This window comes from Medicago sativa, chromosome 8 (assembly GCF_051527215.1).
Source record: "Medicago sativa cultivar Bolivia chromosome 8, Bolivia_mono, whole genome shotgun sequence".
Taxonomy (NCBI): domain Eukaryota; kingdom Viridiplantae; phylum Streptophyta; class Magnoliopsida; order Fabales; family Fabaceae; genus Medicago; species Medicago sativa.
In genome coordinates this window covers 92023606-92044689 of record NC_140756.1, presented here as the reverse complement: position 1 = coordinate 92044689, position 21084 = coordinate 92023606, and the positions used below count along the sequence as shown (strand labels likewise).

Below are 21084 nucleotides of genomic sequence, written 5' to 3'. Positions count from 1 at the left end.
GAAATATATGATCTTGTAAATATCAAATGATGTAAAACATTTACAAGATTGTGGTATTGGATTGGGTCATGATATGGATTGCAATTGCATGGAGATCCATTGAGTTTTGCATAGTCTTTTGCATTGTGTTTGTTGGTTTAGAAGAAGGTTTGCAAGAAAAATTGCATCTTCAGCGGGACATCCGATCAAAGAAATGAAACAAGGTTAGATATAATATTTCATTGAATAGAGTATTCCTTGCAATTCTTGTCAAAAAAGAGTATTCCTTGCAATTATTTCTCAATTGTGGGTTGACTGTTATTTGTTTTTTTAGGGAAGGTTGACTATTATTTGTAAAATTCCCTTCAAAATTGATCTCTAATTAGGAAACAATTGAATTGAGGGGATAATGCGGAGATTTTAACTATTAATCTTCTCATTATCAACTACTACATCAAAAACTTCACCCTATTTTTTTATTTTTTAATTGAGAGAATTTTACTCCCATGTATCTCTCCCTCGTATCACACACACACAGACAAAAGCAAAAATAATACTCATACTGTACATCTGTGCCTTTCTCGAGGAACTATTATCATTTTGATCAATTTTCTACTTATTTAAATTTGAATACGAATTGACGAGGCGAAAAAGACAAGAGGAAAAAGCGTAAGACTCACACGTACACAATACTAAATTGATGAGGAAAGAGAAATGATGACGCTACCCAACCCCCCCCAATGCAAAAGGAAAAAACAACATCAACAGCCAGCAACACCACCAGCTTTATTTTACCTTAACTGCACCTCTCAGAATCTTTATTTTTCTGCAAACTGGGTTTCTTTTCAATTCTTACCATGGTCGGTCATACTTGGTAGGTTCACGTTTCGTACCACTACTATTTCTTGTATACCACCCACATGAATTAACCAAATTGCCCCCATTGCCATGATTGTATCAAATGAATGACAAAGCTAGTTGCAAATCAACTAGAATAGAACATGCGTATGAACAATGTATACACAATTACGTTTGTAACGCTATCACATAAGGAAAGGGGTATGCTAAGCAATTATCAAATTGGGCAAATAAAAATCCCAAAATCCGTGGCCACACAATCAAAGAAATGAAGGGTGGCTAATATAAGATAAGATAGATCCAAAAATAAAAAGATGAAGGGTGGTTATTGTAGATAAAAAATGAAGCTTTCATGAACAGTGATAGTGGCTATTAGGTAGGTAGGTTGGTGTCACACACATATAAAGTCCTGAAAGTAGGTGATGGTGGGATCTTTCCATTTCCATTGATGAAGATGGAAGAAAACATTTATTATAAAGATATAAGTGACTCATATTGAGTGTACAAGACAAAGTACCTAATCCACCCCTCCTTCATATGCTAGTGCTAGAGAGAGAGAAGAAAAGAAAACATGATGAGGCACATCATCAAGACATTTATATATCCTCTTTAAACGGATCAATACCACCCACAAAAATAATTTTGACAAATGGGTGTTTTGGGATTTTCCTTCTTTATTACTTTACCTGCTTTGCTTCATCACGAAAAAAGCCAATATTGAATTTCTCCACCCAGGACAATAGGGTGAAAAGCAGGAAAAAGAAAAAAACATATGAGAAGGGTATAAAGGTAAATGAATAGCAATTTGACAATTTGACAAAAATAATGTTAGTATATGAAATGGGTGGAGAAGTCATTTGGTAAAAAGGCAACCATGTCCATGGCATGGCACTATGAGAGAGAGAGAGTGAGTTCACATTCACAAATCACAGACACAACCAACCCCAAAAGAAACAAACAAAAACCAATACCTAAAGCCTAAAAATATGGTTGTAACCAACAACTGCTACAGCATATGATGGAGAGAAAAACAGCATCATCAATATCCCATTCCCATCTCATTCATTTATCACCTTTTTATATATATATTTTCTTTTTCCAGCCCCTAATCTATGGATCTATATTCTATACAATACTATTCTTCAATTGAAATTGAAATTGAAATACAATAAAAACCCATTCTTTCTTTTTCTATCACTCTGACCCATTCCATTATTTCTCTCTCCACACAGACGCCAACAACATATACAATCAAAGAAGAAACATGGAAACTCCACGCAACAAACACAATCCTTTTTATCAAAAAAATAAAATCAAAGAGTCCACACCACACCACACCACTCTTTCTCTCTCATCAATGGCCCAGCTGGACCAAAATTTATGTTTGAAGAAAGAAAAACAAAAAAGAAACAATGTTATGTTAGATTAGATTAGATTAGATGTGTTCAATTGTCCTCCAACCAAACAAAATAATGTTCCCCGTTTTACCCTTCTGCAAGACCCCAAAAAATCCCATCTTCATCACTGCTCTTTCATTTTTCACCGAGTTATGTGGGCTTTTTCGGTTTCTTTCTCTTGGTCAGAGTTTCACAGAAACAAAGAAACCGAGAACCTTCTTAACCCTTTCTTTCTTTTCTCTCTTCCTTTATTATTCTCTTCTTTTCTTATTCTCTCTCTCTCTCTATTTCTCTCACTTTTTCTTCCTTCTTCTTCCTCTTCCTTCTCTCTATCTTCTTACCTCCATAGTTTTCTGTTTCTCTTTTCTTCTTTGATATGATGAAGAAGATGAAGGGTGTTGCTGTCTCCATGAACCCTCCACCTGATGTTTACATGGATCATAGATCCATGATGAGGCATCAGAGTCTCTTGCAAGACTATGAAGATTTGAACAAGGTAACCCTTTTACCTGAATTATTCAAAGATTGAATTTTTATGATATGGGTTTCATCAGATCTGGTTTTTTCTTTCGTGGCTTTGATTGATAATTCAGGGTTTGTTGAAGCAAACAAAAAAGGGGATCTTTTGTTTTTTTGCTTTGTTATATGAAAATTAAGGGTTTGTTGGAGAAAACTAAAAGGGGGATTTATGTTTTGATGTTGTTGTTTGATAACTGTTTCAAGTAAACCTCCGATCTGATGAAACTGTGTATTCTCATGTTCATCTTTGTTGGATTTCTGTATCTGATGAAACAAAATATTTCATACTTTTCTGTTGAATTCCAGAGTACTATGTTGTAATAGCCATGAAACAACAGTCACATAGCAGTGTTTTTTTTTGTCAGATTCTTGTTTACAATTGTTATCAAGTTTTGGAGCCTTCGCTTTGCTTAGCTTTGTAGTTTTTATCGGATATCATGTTTACCATGGAGTTTTTAAACCTATTAAGTTCTGAATTTAACAATTAAATACTAATCAAGTGTTAATTAACTGCCTTTTCTTTTTGGGGATGAATTTGTGAAGTTAATTAGCATATTTGTTTATCTAATTTTGCCATGCTATCTTGTTTGTTTGAGTTGGTTGTAGAAGATTTCAGGATAATAGTTATAATAATATTTATATTATGTTCTTCAGGAAACAGAAGCCATGAGAAGGAAATTGGAGGCTGTTAAGCAGAAAAAGTTGATACTATCTGCTGAAGTTCGGTAATGTCTCATGATTCCTGATTCCTATTGGTTTTTATTTTCATAGTTTGCAGTTTAGTTTATATATTACACATAGAGCTTATATCTCTGCCACTCTTCAACTACAGATTTTTAAGGCAACGTTACAAGTACTTGCTTAAACATCCACTTCCAAGGCCTCAACCTAAGCAAGAAGTTGCAAAGCCTCAGAAGCTCAAAATTAAAGAGCCTAAGATTGCGAAGGGAAGGAATTACAATAGAAAGGAATCTACTTTGCGACCTCATACCGCTTCTAAATTGAACCCAAAAGAAAGAGTTTTCAATGGAGGAGCTGTAGAAGACACACTGCAGAAAACTAGCCATGTGTTTGACTTAAACCAGAATGGTAGGAGCTTAAGTAAAAAAGATGCTTCTTTTCATAGTTCTGCTGCTCCTGTGCTTGACTCCAACCACAAAGATAGGGTTCAAAGTGGAAAGGAAGCCGCCAAGAAGAGTGTAACTCCATTCTTCGACTTGAACCAGATTTCGGTAATTAATATTAATATCATTTTGCATGCTGTGTTCACATAATAACTCCTTTTTTGTGTTTTTTGATTCTAGTAGACTTGGGTCCTGTTTGGATAAACATCTTAATTAAGTACTTATAGCATAATCACACATCATATGGAAGTGCTAATTTAAAAGCTATTTCTGTAGCAAGATGAAATAAAGTCAAAACTATTTTCATATGTTGTTTTCATAAGCCATCACATAGAGCTTATAAAATAAGCTGAAAGTAACTTATGAGTCATAAGTTGTTTCTAGTCGTATTGTCAAACAGTTTTACAAGTGTTTATACCAGTAGATAAACTCCAATAAGTCATTTTAAACATACCCTTAATACTTTTCATCGATTTTGTTGATTCACAGAGAGAAGAGGAGGAATTGGAGGGAGATAACCAGTCCATGTGGATTGAAGAACAAAAGAAGAATGCACAAAGAGTTGTGAATGAAGAGCCGCACAACGATATCAAGCTTTCAGTTTGTAGAAACATTGGAGAAGGATCAAGTAGGGCGGGGAAAAGGAAGATTACATGGCAAGACCAAGTGGCATTAAGGGTTTGATCATATATAAGTAGTACAGTTTGGCTTAACTCCTGCCAATTTGGAATGTGTAGCCTTCTGCCTTATAATATGGTAGCAGATTTTTTACCTTCAACAAAACCATTCTAGTTTTATGTTTTCATCTTGTAAAGATAAAATATACTACCCTATAGAATCATGTCATCATATGTTCAATATATATAATGTTAGATGGAATGGAGAATTTAACCCTTGAAATCATATCTCTCTCTTCAAAGTTTCTTTATTTTTTCATTTATGTTTTAGCTTTGCAAAAAGTCACCCAAATTAAATGTGCGTTTTGTGGTTAAGAACTTGAGATGGTGGTGCCCTTAGATTATATTATATTGCTTGTTTCAATTTCAATCCTTAGGTTTGCTAAGAACTTTTTTTGATGATGGTACTTTTTTTTAGAAGCGATGGTGTCCTTTAATTTTGAAGGTTTGGTTTGATATATGTCCTTTGATTAGTTCACTACTATCCATTGGTATGCACATATTATTGTTTATTAATTATTTAATTTGTGTATACATATAACATAAGATTCTCCGTTAGAGCGGGGCACCATTGTGTAGTATTAATGTGTCCTATTTCGCCGCCATTTGGCAAAATCTAGTAGGTAGAGGAAAATAATCTTGACCAGAATCTGGTCTAGTAGTAGTTGAAGTCTACTAGGAATTTGCGGAAGTTGCTAAGAAATCTCTTATTAACCTGACCACAATAACATAGTTGGTGGTAAATTTGTGAGTTGGAAATGATATTTTGTCAACATTAACTCTAATCCAACTCATCTAAATGATTTAACTCCCTAAAAAAGCGTATTCAGTATTCACTATCAATATGTGATTGATTTGAGTAGTTTCTTGGCTCCTGAAGCCAGTAAACATTAAAAGTTCGTTTTATATCAGAACAGAGCATATTGGCCTCGATAAGGTAAGCACATATACAAGCTCAGCTCTTCAAGAAAATCATCCATTAGAGTTGTTTTCTTCATTAGTTAGCTAAAAAAATGACAGTGCCAGACTCATCTTAACTATAGAAGAAAAGAAAGTCAACCTTTTTGGAGCATTGACTTGATATTAATATGCTTGCACATTAGATTAATGACTAATGAGCATGTCTAACTGGGATAGAACCAAATCATGCCCTAGCTGCATTACATTGACATGTTAGTTAATGATTTCAAACAAACTACGATATGTGGATAAGCAAAATATGTCATGTAATGAAAGATATAACCTAGTAATTTCAGAAACACTGGGTCAAATAAGTCATAATGTAAGGATCTATTGCATCAACAATCAATGATAAAACACATTAAAAATGTTTGTAAATAAACTTCAAAGATATGAAGTTGCTAAAAGTCAACATAACACCTTGCATGTACTCACAGTCCTTCATAGGTTCCAATTCCTCTTGATTCAGCCACCAATGTACTTCATCTGAATTTCAAAAATTATTTTCCATCTTTAGTATTGGTTCTCCTTTCCCTAAAAGTGTCATTACTTGGTCTGTTTCTTTGTTAACACCATCTGTATCATTGATCAACAAATGAGTTTTTTGTGATATAGAGGATGTTGATGTAGGACTTGCAATTTTTTGATGGAGTTTCTTCATATTCTTTATGTGTTTTTTCCCTTTCATATGGTCTTCCATCACAGCTTGTGAGAAAGCGCCAATTTGACAATGCTCACACCATAAACGTCCAACCTTCCTCCTTTTTGTCAATGCACTTTCCTTCCATGCTTCATTGGTTGCATCGTCACTTCTACACTCGGAGAAACCTATCTTTTGGCTTTTCTCCACAAGCTGCTCCTCAATTTTAGATTCTGTTATATCCTCATCAGCCTTCATCTCCAAAAGCTTCTTCTCATTTTCGGATGTTGTTATACTTACACCATTATCAGCAACCATATCCACAAGCTTCTTCTCATTTTTGGAGGATGTTATATTTACGCCATTAACAGCAACCATCTCCACAAGCTGCTCCTCATTTTCAAATTTGGCTACACCATTATCAACAATCATCTCCATAAGCTTCTCATTATGGGATTTCGTAACATCATTATCAACCATCATCTCCACAAATTGCTCCTCTTTTTTAGATTTTGTGAGACCCTTATCAACCATAGTCTCATTCATGACTTCCAAAGCTAAGCAAGGTTGAGGAGCTTGTTGATCTGTTTCTACATCAACCCCTAACTTTGTTGTATTAACAACAACCGCTTCAGTAATCTTTTCAGCAGTTTTCTGACTTTTCCTGTTGCACTTGTCAATCTTCCTTTTTTGTCCTGCTTCCTTGGCCTTGTGCTTCTTGCCATTCAGATGAGCATTCAAGCCACTCTCACTCGTGGCTTTGATTTGGCACAGTTCACAACTCCACTCTTCCTTTGGTTTTTTCTTCATACCAATTTCATAAGGCTCATCATTAGGAGCATCAGGTGTCACTGCTTTTCGCTTTGCACCATAGAGATCGGGGTCTGGCTTAGCCTGCAAATTGGGATACTCAAATAAAACATCATATGTTAAACTTCAACATTCACTACATATTCAAATACACAACCTTTCAAATTTTAATATCGCATTATCTTAATCGCACGAGGATCCGAGTACCCTACAAACAATTTCAATACCATCGTTGATCTACTTACACAACAAAGTTCACTTTTCTAAGTTATCTAAGAAAAAATGTACAAAATTGAAACTAATGAAATTTAAATATATGCTTGAGTTAGTAGGTTTGTTCTTCTTGATAATGATATAATGCAAGTTATTGAATGATGGTGTGCAATAAGGTGCTCAATGTATACATGAAGACTTCATGCATTCCACTTTTTGAGATTGAACTAAATGTAGTCTAGCAAGAACTTGGGTCACTTGCTAGCTTCTATTCATTGATTTGTTGATACCAAATACAAGTAACCTTCCTTGTTTAAGGCATTCACCTTAGTTATTGCTAAGGTCTTTTATACCTTAGATTGGAGCTGAAGCATCGTCTCCTCTCTCTATTTTTTTTACGCCATACAAATATTTGAGTAAATTATTAAATTGGTCTGTGTCGTTGTAAGTCACTCTCAAATTAGTCTCAAACTCTATTAATATTTCAAACTAATCCCTGTTTTTGTCAAAAGTTTCTCGATTAGGTCCCCCGTCATGTGACAAAAACATAAAGACAAGGATCTAATTGAGAAACTTTTGACATAAACAGATATTAGTTTGAAATATTAATAAAGTCAGGGACTAAATTGAGAATGACTTACAAAGATATGGACCAATTTGACAGTTTACTCACAAATATTCATCGATCCTTGCAAATATATTATCTTTTGTTTTTAGTTCCTTTACAAGTATTTTTTTGATTTTAGACCTTGCGAATATATCCGTTTTACTTTTATTCATGGTCGTTTTGTTTTAATTCCTGCAAAATTTATTCATATATAAATTGGTCATTGTAATATGTTGTAATATTTATTATAGTCCTTTATCACAATAATATTAGAATGATCAAAATCAAATATTCTACATAATACCATGACCAATTCCTATATAGTTAAATTTTGAAGGGCTAAAGCATAACAACACAAACTAAAACATGGTATATTTGCAAGGCCAAAATAATAAAAACATTTTTAAAGAGACTAAAAATAAAAAAAAGATATATTTACAGGGTCAAATACATATTTAAATCAAACAAAAAACAATAGCTTAATTTGTCAAAAGAAAATACATTAACAATATCTAGTTAATGCACATCATAAACGTTATAAGAACATCAATTTGAGATAATAAAATTCAACAACTTTTTAAATGGTTAAAACAATTCACAAACATGGTTAATGAAGTGTTAGATTTGGTTAATAGATATATCAAGTATTGCAGCTTATTAACCATCTAATGAACTTTATGAACTATAATTTTAAACACGATTAACCTTGATTTTCAAATGTTTAAATCTACATAGTTAGAACACATTGAATCATGGTTAATAATGCTTAACATTATAGTTAATTAAATTCAGCTTATGGTTGATGAATTATCTAATGTTGATATACACATTAGCCGCTCATTTAAGTGTGTTAAACATGTGTGTAAAATGCATTAATCTTTGAAGAGAAGATATCAAAACTTGTAAATTTGCTTGCTCTAAATTGATGTTCAAATAACATTTATGCATACAAGATATCAAAACTAGAAGAGAAGGCCTTGTAATGGTCTGATTCAACAATACAAGCAACTAATATAATAAGAGTGAACAATATGGTTGGTTCTCTTGTACTATTATATGATTTATCACAAGAGAACCAACCATAACAATTTATGTGCAAAATCTTCAATTTAATCTTTAAATTATCATCATCTCTCATTTAGTCCATAAACGATAAATATATTATAAATAATTTTTAAATTATTATCAATCCACTAAATTAGTTCATTAGTGGTTTTTAAAAATAGGAGATAGAATGGTAATTGAACGAGTAATAATTGTTTGTTTGGTATCAATATGTTGTGTTTGGTAAAATCACTGTGTCACTATGATTCTACCATGATACCAAACATGCACTAACTCGACGGATTGAAATAATTTAAAAATATGTTATCATATTTATGTAGTATATGGATCAAGTAAGAGAGTAAGAGTAAAAAGATTAAATTTCCGGTTTCTTCAAATCAAATCAAACGACTAAAATTTAAAAAAGGACAAAAATGATAGAATTCAAGAAAATAAACTGTTAATTTAGTTTTTAAACCATCACATCCTCGATTCAATCAAGTCTCTAAGTTATGTAAAACATATCTTAAAAATAAAAATAAAAATTGAGATGTTGACCATTAAAAAGATGAATTTAAAACGGGTCAATTTTATTTTATAACGGTGTTAACAAAGACAGTTACACAGACAAGAGAAGAGAATAGAAAAAGTTATGAAACTGACCAATAGAATAACTTTGTCCTTGTCACTTGTCTTTGGAGAATGTTTGATTTCAGGAGGGGCCATTGTCAAGGGTGGTTTTGAATCATCAACAGCAACAGCAGCAGCAACAGGGTTCATCATCATCGGTGTAGAATTTGACCACACAGAATTGAGAGGCCTCTGCTGCATAGTTCCAAACGCCCCCTCCATTGCAAGCTCCCTCCTTACTTCCTCTTCCAACTCAATCCGCCGCAACATATCCCGCCGGATTTGTTCCTTCTCGATCTCTCGTCGTAATGCCGCCTCGTTGGTGGCCAATGGTGCTCGGAAGCCAGCAAAACCACCGTCCACTAATCATCATCATAACAAAAATTAATAAATATAATAATTAAAAGGAAAAGAAAAAGAAAAAAAAAAAAAGGATTTTCAGATTGAATTACTTGGAAGAGATCGATCAGGGAGATATGTGACGGTGGGATGAGAACGCTGCATGGTTGATGGATTGATGTTGTCGATAGCACGAAATTTGAACTCCATTGAACAAAAGGTTGAAACTAAAATATTCAGAGAAACAAAACTGGTATTAATTAATGAGTGCTAATAACGTTGTTGAATTGAAAAAAGCTAAAAACATAACATAGAGAAGAATATTGTTTGATGGGGATGAAACTCACCCGCAGTAGGGTCGAGTGCAGAGCAGAAACGAAAAATAGGGTTGTTTGATTGATAGTTATATGAAGAAGAAGACCAGCATAATATATATAGGAAAGCGTTTTTTATCTAAACTAAAAAAATAACACAGAAAGATACGGAGAGAGAAAGCTGCGTTATTTTCTCACAAAATATAATCCATACTTACGGTAAATAAAAGTTAATTCACACCAAGAACTGTCTAAATATGGCGGGGCCGGCATCTCGGTATGGCATGTTTGGGCGGCGCGTAATGATTTTGTGTGGAACAATGTTTGGGCATCGTCGTTGAGGATTGGACGACAAACATTAAATAATTGGCGACAATGGAATGGGGCGAAGACCGTTCTTGGTTTGCGAAGAACTGCGACCCCGGTCAATAGATCCAGAATGAGGCGGGAGAAGCGTGCCATAGGGTTGAAGTGCAATGTCGACACGACATTCCATGATTCTATAAATCTTACATCCGTTGGATGTTGTGTGCGCGAAGAGGTTGGAGGATTCTTAATGGCTTAAATTTTCTGGTCTATCTCTTAGACGACTTTTCTTGAAGGAGAAGTTATGACACTTTTTTTTTTTTAAGGAAGTTATGACACTTATAGAAGGCATCCGTTTAGCTATGAATAAAGGATGGACGCATATGGTTTTTGAGACAAATTTGTTTACTTTGGTTGATTGTATTTCATCCCAGAGATAAGAAGCCTCCAAATTTAATGTAATAGCTTCATATATTATTTTTATATTTTCTTTTCATTCCAACTTTGAGGGGAAATTTATTCAGTGATTTCTATATTATCTTTACATTCCAACTTCGAGGTGAAATTTATTTGACGACAAGCGACATGGTTGTTCATACTCTTGTTAGGGTGGCCTGCTTTTGGTAAAATCACCATGTTTTTAATAATTCTCTCATATTTTATTGAGTCTCATAAATTTTTTATTCTCTTTCTGTAAATAAATATTTTACAATAAACTTATTCGAGGTTTTAAGAAGTTTTACCGAGTTAATAGTAAATGTGACAGGTTAAGACAAAGTTGATACTCCCTCCGTCTCGAATTAATTGAGCCCTTGGCTCATTTCACACTTATTAAGAAAAATGTATAAATAAAGGGGAAAGTGGAATATATTGAATTGAGAATGATGAAAGTAGTATTAATTAAAGTTATAAAGGGGAAAAAGTGGAATATATTGAATTGGGAATGATGAAAGTAGTATTGAAAATTGAAATGACTCAGTTATTTTGGGACACTTTTTTTTAGTAAATGGCTCAGTTAATCCGGGACGGAGGGAATAGTAAACATGACCAAGTAGACAATGAAGTGGGCCGAGTATAACAAATAGATAAAACAAAATTATGATAGTCCAATTTTATTTCAATATAAGTAATTTAAGATAATATTCTAAAATATCTGTCAAAAAAAAAAGATAATATTTTAAATTATTTCAGTCAAAGTTTTACCAAAAAATTTATTTTAGTCAATATATTCTTCAGTTTATTAATTTAATTAATAATTTAATATAATATTATGAAATTATTAATTCAAACCTAATTTTAACTTTTCATTATTTAATAATAAAATTAATTTTTGATTGACCGTAAAAAATTAATTATTCCTTTTCTTTTTTTGAAGGAAATTATTCCTTTTTTTGGTAACTACTAAACACGTTGCTTTTATATAAATTATCCATATTTATCTTTACATCCATATTTATATGGATTTTTTTTTTGAAATTGATCTATATTTATCTTTACACAAGTATAATTGATCCATTCCTTAAAAAATAAAAAATAAATAAATAAAGTATAATTTATCCATGTCAAACACGGATAATTAGTTTTCATTCATAAAAATTGAAAAAAAATTGAGCAAGTGAATGGGAAAATTGAGATACGATGGAAAAGTTGAGAAAAGAGAAATGATAAGTTATTATTATTAGCTAAAAGTGAAAGTGAAAAAAATTCTACCACAAGTCCACTAGAGAGGGTCCATGCATGGAACAATTTTTAGCGAGTTCCCTAAAGAGATTTATCTATTGCTCTTTTCCTGTATGTGATACTAAACCAATACACCAGATTTTGTTCTGGACAAATAAAGTGTTGTTTTTGGATTTCCAAACTATTAAATTTGAATTTCCAAATTCTATCATCTACCGAAGTTGTTACTAGGTTGAGTCACGACCAGGTCGCTCTCTTTAAGACGTTTCGTGGCACTACCCAAAGTTGTGCAAGGTAGACTATCAACCACGCCGCCTCCAGGATAAAACAAGCCCAGCTACAACTGTTCGATTAACTACTGCACTGTAGAAAAATCGTTCGAGAATTACACCCTCAAAATATGGCTCAATCGTTTGATCGAAGCCACTCGATACGGTACGTAACCGCTCTATTCGAAACCGTTCAAATTAATATGGTATTATTACCATTCTATTATGGTGCTGAGACCACTCAAATATGGTGTTACCACCATTCTAACTTCTCCAAAACATGAATATGGCACTACGACCACTCAAATATGGTGATACCACCATTTCTCTTTAAAATAATATATATATATATATATATATATATATATATATATATATATATATATACTGTTAAGATCATTCTTTAATATGATCTTAATAGTACTCTATATTCCGAAGAATCATATATTATCGAAGGGACTATGAACTTAAGACCAAGGGACTATGGTCTTAAGAACACTCTTAATACCGAAGGGACAGAAAAGAGTAGAAGCAGAAGAAACTTGTTAAAAACAAGTCGGAGGGAGAAGAGAGGAAAAAACACAGGAAGCATCGACTGTGAATTTTCGGTGTAAAGAATCAAATGGGGCGAGCTCTCCCTTTATAGGGAGAGTTTGTAACAAAAAACGAGTGACTTGGGGATTAGTCTGCTTAATCCTTAAGCAAACGCGTTTTGTTTCTTAATTGGATATATCCGGAAGTTTATGGATATGCTTTTGGATCGGGTCGGGTCGTAACAAATTTATTTGTTACGCGTAGCGCTTACGGATAATGATTAAATTAATTAATTTAACATTTTCAAGTGACAAAAAAATATATATTAATTTTTTTTTAAGCGTTCAACCGTTCACAAAATTGGGTACCCCAAAGGCACACCCTTGGAGGTCACTTTTCCCATATATAAACACTTACTAGTTGGGGTGACCGTTCAATGTGGGACATTTTTAAGTCACACCCACACACTAGTTTTTTTATAGTGTTTTTCTTTCCAATTTTCTTCACTAGAATTAACTAGTGTTCCAACATAAAGTTATTACATTCCCCTCTTATAATTATTCGAAAATGTGATTCCAGATAAAACAAACATCACACAGCTTCCACCACATCCATTTCTTTCTACTAACCGTAGCTTTAAAAGTACTTTTTCTGCTACTCTCTTCTCATGCTTCACACCATGTTTAAATGGTGTCGACATTATACAAAGTGAGTTGCAGCAAATTCATTCTCTTCAACATTACCTCGCCATATCCTTAAATATATGTTTCAGAATTTTTTCGTATCTCTTTTTTTACCTCATTTTGTAAATATCAGTGTGTCCGGCTAACAAGGACACTATTTAGAGTTCATTTGATACGTATGATTGGATAGAAACATGATATGTTCTGTGACATATCTTACCCAAAATATTGGGGGTGCGACAAATACTGTACTAACTAAAATATATAATTGAAATTCTTAAAAGTCATACCCAATTTATATCAAAATTAAGAAATTTTAAACTAATGTTTCATTTCAACCATATAAATATCCTTCTGTTTGTTAAACAAACCTCTTTTTTTTTTTTTTAATAAGAGTTAAACAAACCTCTATTACATTATATTCGGAATAGGATTGAAGAGCGTTGGCAAGGACCTCAATGTTAATAATCTCAATTTATACTTTACAACAAATGAAACAAAAATACATTAAAACGAGTTAGTACAACCTTGAAGAAAATAAATGAGTTTAAAAAAAACTAAAGCAATTTGAATCATTCCAATATATGAAACCTACCTATCAAAGCATGTCCCACATCTTTTGAAGAAAATTCTCATTATGTTCTTCAATAGTTTTTGTTATGCTCTCAAGATATGTTTCTTTTCCCATTTTCAAGAACTTCCTTTAGAATCTCTTTTCTCATCATATACAATATAACAGGAATCTGCGACATGAATTATGCTCTTAACTCATCAAAACAGTAACAACGTTACCGAGAAATTACACAAAATGAATAGCCTCTTGTCAAAATATCATGGATGAACTAAAAATATGACATGAGAACTGATATGTAATGGTAAATTCCTCCGTAAGAAGTTAGAAGTAACTTATATGACACAGTAAAGTTATTTGAGAGTGGAAAGCAATCGAATTACTTGATCAACAAACCAAATTAAAGGATTATAGCTTTCTTTTCTACTTCTAAATTCTATATTTGAAAGTTAAAACTTTTGAACATCAAGATTTTTTTTATCTCTCTTTATAAAGTCACTTTCCCCCAATTACTGAATTCTAGTGTTCAAGTTTAACAACTTTAATAACAAGTTTATAAATGATAATGATGAAAATCGTGAAATTGAAACAAGCAACATGGGATATGCAAGGTTCAAGTTTCCCCTAATGTTTGATTTCTAGGGTTCAATTTTCTCCCAATTTTTAAGCAAGCAACCTAATTTTTTTTTTAACCAACCTTGAATTGAATTAAATGATAATTTTTAAGCAAACAAACAAACCTAAAGTGAAGGGAATCAGATGACGAATGATACGACAAAGTGAACTAGAGAAGAAAGGGAAGGGGAGCGATGATGTCGATTCGACTGAGAAAGTGAGAGAGAAGAGGCGTTGCCGCATTTCGTGGTCGCTAGAGAGTGAGGTGCGTTCAAAGTGCAGACACGACGAGAGGAGAGGGGTGCTACACATAGAAGTGTAAAACTATATTTGTATTTGGGTTATTTTTTGTATAAAATATTTTTTTAACCCAATGAAAGTTGTTTGAGTAAGGTAACGATTTTATGCATAAAATTGTGCTTGAAGAGACCATAATCATTGCAACGTCATATTGTGAAATGACAATGTTTGTCAAAGAGTCGTCATAGCTCTTGCACGACTACTCGATTAGATCCTCGTAGTTGCAAACCGTAGGTAGAACCGAACTTGTGTGTAACAAAAATACACAACTCAAAGGATTTTTTAGTAAAATATGGAAGGTAAATGTATGTGTTGAATTGTTTTGGTTGGCTTAAAATTAAATGAATCAAAATCCAAATTCTTTATATTTAAATTAAAAGCAAAATTAAAGACCCAACCAAACCGGGGTGTCTCAATCGAACACTAATCCACAGACTTTAGCTTCGCCATCATCAGCGTCGTTCCTCTTGCAGCAGCAGCAGCAATGTTGACGATGATGAGCCAAATTCGTTTACCTCTCTATTGCTGCTACGCCTCAATCTCCTCCGAGACTCATCATCAAGTTCTTAATGACAACACAATCTCCTCCGGCAGCAGAAGACAAGAGATCCGTCTGGGTTTACCCAGTAAAGGTCGTATGTCTTCTGATACACTCGACCTTCTCAAGGATTGTCAATTGTCAGTCAAGCAGGTCAATCCACGTCAGTATGTTGCCCAAATTCCTCAGGTTAATTAATTACTTACTACCTCACTCACCTTCTCTTCATTATAATAATAATTCATCATATCAACTATTCATTTCATTTCAATCTTACACTGCAGATTTCAAACTTGGAAGTCTGGTTCCAAAGACCCAAAGACATTGTTAGAAAATTGTTATCTGGAGATCTTGATCTTGGTATTGTCGGACTCGATATACTCACTGAATTTGGCCAGGTCCAAATAATTTCTTTGTTATCTTTTCTGGGATTTGTTTACATTTATCTTTTATATGTTTCAATGTATGGGCTAAGGGGAAGGAGGAGATTCATAGCAGGGAAATTTTTTCATATTTTGAAGCAACTACCGTTCCCAATTAATGTGATTGTTTTTTCCGGTTACATAGCCTACGCTACATGTGGCAAATGATACAAAATTACTAGGAAAGGGAAATCATTGAACATGCTTAATACAATTATTTTTTAAAATTAAATTAATACATACCTTCAATTTATTCAGAGAAGCACTAGATCACCTTCTCGTTTCCGTTTCTTCACAGTCTTCTTTGCTGCCGCATTAGCAGCAGTATCATATACTCTTTTAACCTTCTATTTTCTTAGAATTTATCTTTTTCCTAGTAGAAATAGCTTCATTTCCCCCAATTTAACCACAGGTAAAAGCCCTGCATTTTTTTGGGAATGTTCACTCAGCACAGCCGACGTCTCAGATACTATAGCCTCTATATGTGACTTGTTACTGATGGTGAAGCAATTTTCATCGGTAAAAGCAACTAGAGTCCATAAATTTTGGTTTTGGAATTTAACCCCCTCCGAAATTTGAAAGAATTTGTGGCATATTGTTTTCATTTACTCTCATAGTAAGCATAGAAATATTAACTAAGTAAAAAGTTCCCTGCAATACCAAATATCTGAATTTGCCTCACTATCTTAGCTCGAAACCACACGAAGAATAAACCACCTTGAAATTGGGAGACCTCTAGACCCAACCGCAAACATGAATCTTCCGATGCTTTGACAAGGCGGTAACTCCACTTGAAGCTTATCATGGTTTTCATAATTGATGATAGCAGATGAAATCGTTTTCTATAGAAAAAAGGAATAGCATATCCCGGTTCTGCACCTAAAACTAACTGCAATTCGATATTCTAACCTATTAACCATTATGCCAACTTTCCCAGTGAAGCGACATCAAACATTCCCGCTAAATTTAAAATTCAAACATTCTTATCCTATATTTAGTACAATTAACATGAATAAGACTTCACTGATAATTCCTACTGAGACCAGTAAGTAGTGACTATTCACATTCTGTGTAAAAAGTTATTTTCCCACAGCTCTGATGAGTCCGAAATTGAGGATGCTAGTCGTATTCATAATTTTAGAAATGTTACAAGATCAGCTTGCTCTTCTTTGAAACATCTATCTCTGGTCATCATGGAGAATATCTCTGAACATGTTAAAGTTTCATGCAACTTTGTGTGCTTTAGCCCTGATCGGCGGTTCTACTTGCGTGTTTCTTTTTTGTATGTTGTCTATCTAAGTAATATCCACAATCTTTTTTGTATGCCCTGATCATGCAACTTTGCTTTTCCCTCGGCTTAAATGCAATTGCAGAACAATGTTCTGGGATATCCATGAGAATCAATATTTTTATCTTATAACAATTATCCTTTATCAGGGCAATGAAGATCTTATCGTTGTCCACGAGGCTTTGGAGTACGGTGATTGTCGTTTATCCATTGCGGTGAGTTGAAATTACATGCTTATGAAACTGCTAGATTATACTCCTATCGATTTCATTGTTTTGTGCAATTAACTCTCTTAAGTAACCCCTGTTGTTTCAGATTCCGCAATATGGAATATTTGAAAATGTAAATTCACTAGAGGAGCTAGCAAAAATGCCTCAATGGACAGAAGATAAGCCTCTGCGAGTTGCAACTGGATTCACCTATGTATGTGATTCACATTTAACTGATGTTTTGAAGTTTTATCTGTGGTACAGTTTCTGTTGTTTTCGTTTTAAAAGAGAAAGTTTGATCTGAGTTTCCTTCTTACTCTTCAGCTGGGTCCTAAATTTATGAAAGATAATGGTATTAAGCATGTGGCATTTTCGACTGCTGACGGAGCACTGGAGGCAGCTCCTGCGGTAAGAGATAGTGTTTGTTTTATTCAAAGTTATTCCTGTATGTTTTCAGATTCTAAATCATATATTTGATTGTTGTGTTTTGTTATGAGTTATGACTTAAATCAAATGATAGTTATTGGGATTTGGAAGGAGTTTGACTGCTATAGTTGTTGATAAATTCTGTCTTTGCTGTATAGCTTAATACACTAATCATGGTTGAATATTTTCTGTGATCCCAAAAATCAAAGATAACCATGCCGTTAATGTCTAACGGCTGAAACATATTATCTTCAAATTTCATAGGATGAAAAACTGAAGATACATTCTACCTTGTTGGTTAATTTGTGGCTAGATATACATAGAGTAGTCAATATTCTGTATTCAAAGATGACAAGTCAAGAATTATAAATTGTAGGTTTCTTGAGTGTTGATTAAAACTTCGTTTTTTGTTCTGAAAGATATAATAAGCTTTAGGCGCTTTTGTCGTTTCCCATCTATATTTTCTCACCGGAAAGCTTTATGTGCCATGTTGACCGGCATTTGTGAACGTTCCTGATTTTAGTAGCATTGTTTGAGTAAATTAAGGACCCCATTGAATTGAGAAGTCCGATCTAATTATAAATTTCTGGTTTCTTTGTTTTCTTTTTTTTTTTTTTTTTTTTTTTTTGTGTGAAGAAGTTCTGGTTTCTTGGCATTGTGCTCTTTTTTTCTGGTTTATGTGGAGGGGGGAGTGATGTGAGATTGAGTCTGTGTTTTACGATTGGGTCCCAAGGCCTGTTGCCATTGAACTCTGCTCTTAGTGATAACTGACAACATCTATGTAGTGTGAATTTCATTTATCGTTGTAGTTTATTAATGATGAAAATAATGAAACTTCTTTATAGAAGTTATATCCTCTTTCCGTATAAGATATTTCCCTGTTTACCTTTTTCTCAATATTTTTTATCTTTACACTTGAAAAGAAGTATTTAATTTCTTTCATTCTCTGTGACCGTCACCATCTCATTGATGCTGCTGCCATATGTTGGAGATGACCTTTTTTATTCATTTAGATAATTGTTTGTCTTTTCTCTATTTAGATGGGGATTGCTGATGCTATCTTGGACCTTGTAAGTAGTGGAACAACGTTGAAAGAAAATAACTTGAAGGAAATTGAAGGTGGAACTGTTTTGGAAAGTCAGGTTAGCAATTATCAAATTTTCTGACCCTAACTAGCATGATCTGCTGTTTTTTTAAAAGGCGCCTGGAAAATGCTGCTTCTCATGTCTTGTTGGATTTTTTTTTATGATCATACCTTGTCGTTTTTAGTTTCACTCTGATAATTGAACACTTTTCAGGCTGCTCTTGTTGCAAGCAGGAAATCATTGATCGGACGAAAAGGAGTACTTGAAACAACTCATGAGATGCTTGAAAGATTAGAGGCACATCTGAGGGCTATGGGGCAGTTCACGGTGCATATATAGAATTTATAGTTCCTCGTCTCCTCACCAGTTTTTTCCTTTCTCTTTGTTCCATTTTCTAATGCTAAATCCGACAGGTTGTAGCAAACATGAGAGGAAGTAGTGCAGAGGAAGTGGCTGAGAGAGTACTGAGCCAACCATCGTTAGCTGGGTTGCAGGTGTGATATGGGATTAATCTTTTTCCCCAACCCTAATTCATTTTAGGGGAGGATCTTCTCCCTTTCTGTATTTGCTTTCTGCAGTACAAAATCTGATCTATACCATGCATTGTGATAGTGAGTAGTGCAATCTTTCTTTTACCACTCCTAATTTTAAGAGTCTCCCTTGATTGTCTATCTACAGGGACCCACAGTAAGTCCTGTTTTCTGCAAGCGCGATGGAAAGGTATCAGCAGACTACTATGCCATAGTCATATGTGTGCCCAAGAAGGCACTGTACAAGTCTATACAGCAACTGAGAGCGGTGAGATTTTGAACTAATGTCAAAGCAGTTGAGTTTGAATTTTCTATAAGCATGTGAAGATGGTTGTGAGCTAATGGGGCTAACTTAGGAAAAAGAAATTAGACACGGGTGTTTGAATGGGAAAAATGCAAAGAAACCAGTTGTATGGATTCTTGATTTATTATTAGTTTATGCGACTCCCTGACCTGTTGCCCTTGGCGATGGCAAGCATGACTATAAGTTATTGGACTCCTCTCAATTTTTGCTTATCATATTCATATGGCATTACAACTACAACAACAACAACCAAGGCTTATCCCACTAAGTGGGGTCGGCATTCAAATGGCACTGCATTGATGCATACTATTTGAACTGCATATTAAAACTATATTTTTTTCTTCTTATTTATCATGATTCTCATACCTATTTCTTTTGGCTACATTCATGTGATGCAGATTGGAGGCAGCGGAGTTCTTGTATCACCCTTGACCTATATTTTTGACGAGGAAACTCCTAGATGGCGTCAGCTCCTTTCTAAACTTGGGCTTTAGTCATACATGTGTTCCATTTATGGAGTTTTTTTTACAGTATGTGGAGTTTTTTTTCCTGTTTCCCCTCTCCCTAAAGATGTTATCAATGCAGAAGAACTATAACAAACTGAAATTAAATTTCATTTGCTGCTCGATAACAGAGGAAATTCCCACCTCTGCATCAGTTTGTATGTTGACAATTTTGCAGCAAGCCTATAGTTTCTTTTCTTCAATTAATTCTCTCTTGATACTAGATAATTTGGGATGCGGAATTGAAGTTTTAACTTCAACAATTGTTGTGGGAGTTAAAGTATGGTGTTGTAATTTTAACTTTTTAGTTGATTTTATTTGCTACCCATCTACACCAATGAGCTGGCCATCTTTCAAATGAAGTTTGATGCATGTGACCAACATTAATTAATCAACTAACAAAATAAATGAAGGATATATCTTACATATCAGGTTACCACGAGGTCCACGACTTTATAAGTAAATGATTATTTTTGCTATTGTTGTAATTTGGCAACGGATCCATTAAACCACGTGTATCTGACTTATTCAATACAATCGCTCAATCCAACTACATATGATTTTATATTTATTTTGTCTCAAAACACATTCAAACCCCCAGCCAGCCAGGAACACGTATAACTGTAAAATTAAAGACTAAATTCAGTACCTTTCTTGCTGTCTAAACCAAAACAAATATTCAAATTAATTCCTCAAATTTTCAGAGATAA

The 21084-nt window shown here is 33.8% G+C and overlaps 3 protein-coding genes across 3 annotated transcripts; 2 read left to right on the top strand and 1 right to left on the bottom strand.

The window, feature by feature from the left end:
• Positions 1-1707: 1707 nt before the first annotated feature.
• Positions 1708-4780, top strand: LOC146903311 (ribosomal RNA small subunit methyltransferase G). The gene is made up of 4 exons (XM_085737783.1): positions 1708-2730; positions 3408-3478; positions 3586-3985; positions 4367-4780. Exons 1-4 carry the CDS (start codon positions 2611-2613, stop codon positions 4559-4561), a joined length of 786 nt encoding a protein of 261 aa, XP_085593909.1. The 5' UTR covers positions 1708-2610; the 3' UTR covers positions 4562-4780.
• Positions 4781-5776: 996 nt separating this feature from the next.
• LOC146903310 (uncharacterized) lies at positions 5777-10271 on the bottom strand. The gene is made up of 4 exons (XM_085737782.1): positions 10145-10271; positions 9911-10024; positions 9492-9820; positions 5777-7048 (listed from the first exon to the last, which is right to left on the bottom strand). The coding sequence occupies exons 2-4, from the start codon at positions 10005-10007 to the stop codon at positions 6008-6010; spliced, it is 1467 nt and encodes a 488-aa protein (XP_085593908.1). The 5' UTR covers positions 10008-10024; positions 10145-10271; the 3' UTR covers positions 5777-6007.
• Positions 10272-15464: 5193 nt separating this feature from the next.
• LOC146903309 (ATP phosphoribosyltransferase 2, chloroplastic-like) lies at positions 15465-20577 on the top strand. The gene is made up of 10 exons (XM_085737779.1): positions 15465-15796; positions 15892-16005; positions 17467-17532; positions 17633-17740; positions 17851-17934; positions 18993-19094; positions 19251-19364; positions 19451-19531; positions 19716-19835; positions 20270-20577. Exons 1-10 carry the CDS (start codon positions 15554-15556, stop codon positions 20363-20365), a joined length of 1128 nt encoding a protein of 375 aa, XP_085593905.1. The 5' UTR covers positions 15465-15553; the 3' UTR covers positions 20366-20577.
• Positions 20578-21084: the final 507 nt, after the last annotated feature.

What these genes read in the sequence shown, in the direction of transcription:
- LOC146903311 (XM_085737783.1), top strand. Translation starts at nt 2,611, where the DNA reads ATGATGAAGAAGATGAAGGGTGTTGCTGTCTCCATGAACCCTCCACCT. An exon ending in ACTATGAAGATTTGAACAAG is followed by an intron (nt 2,731 to 3,407) that starts GTAACCCTTTTA and finishes TATGTTCTTCAG; the next exon opens with GAAACAGAAGCCATGAGAAG. An exon ending in ATACTATCTGCTGAAGTTCG is followed by an intron (nt 3,479 to 3,585) that starts GTAATGTCTCAT and finishes CTTCAACTACAG; the next exon opens with ATTTTTAAGGCAACGTTACA.
- LOC146903310 (XM_085737782.1), bottom strand. Translation starts at nt 10,007, where the DNA reads ATGGAGTTCAAATTTCGTGCTATCGACAACATCAATCCATCAACCATG. An exon ending in CCCTGATCGATCTCTTCCAA is followed by an intron (nt 9,821 to 9,910) that starts GTAATTCAATCT and finishes GATGATGATTAG; the next exon opens with TGGACGGTGGTTTTGCTGGC. An exon ending in AGGACAAAGTTATTCTATTG is followed by an intron (nt 7,049 to 9,491) that starts GTCAGTTTCATA and finishes CCCAATTTGCAG; the next exon opens with GCTAAGCCAGACCCCGATCT.
- LOC146903309 (XM_085737779.1), top strand. Translation starts at nt 15,554, where the DNA reads ATGTTGACGATGATGAGCCAAATTCGTTTACCTCTCTATTGCTGCTAC. An exon ending in ATGTTGCCCAAATTCCTCAG is followed by an intron (nt 15,797 to 15,891) that starts GTTAATTAATTA and finishes CTTACACTGCAG; the next exon opens with ATTTCAAACTTGGAAGTCTG. An exon ending in ATTGTCGTTTATCCATTGCG is followed by an intron (nt 17,533 to 17,632) that starts GTGAGTTGAAAT and finishes CTGTTGTTTCAG; the next exon opens with ATTCCGCAATATGGAATATT.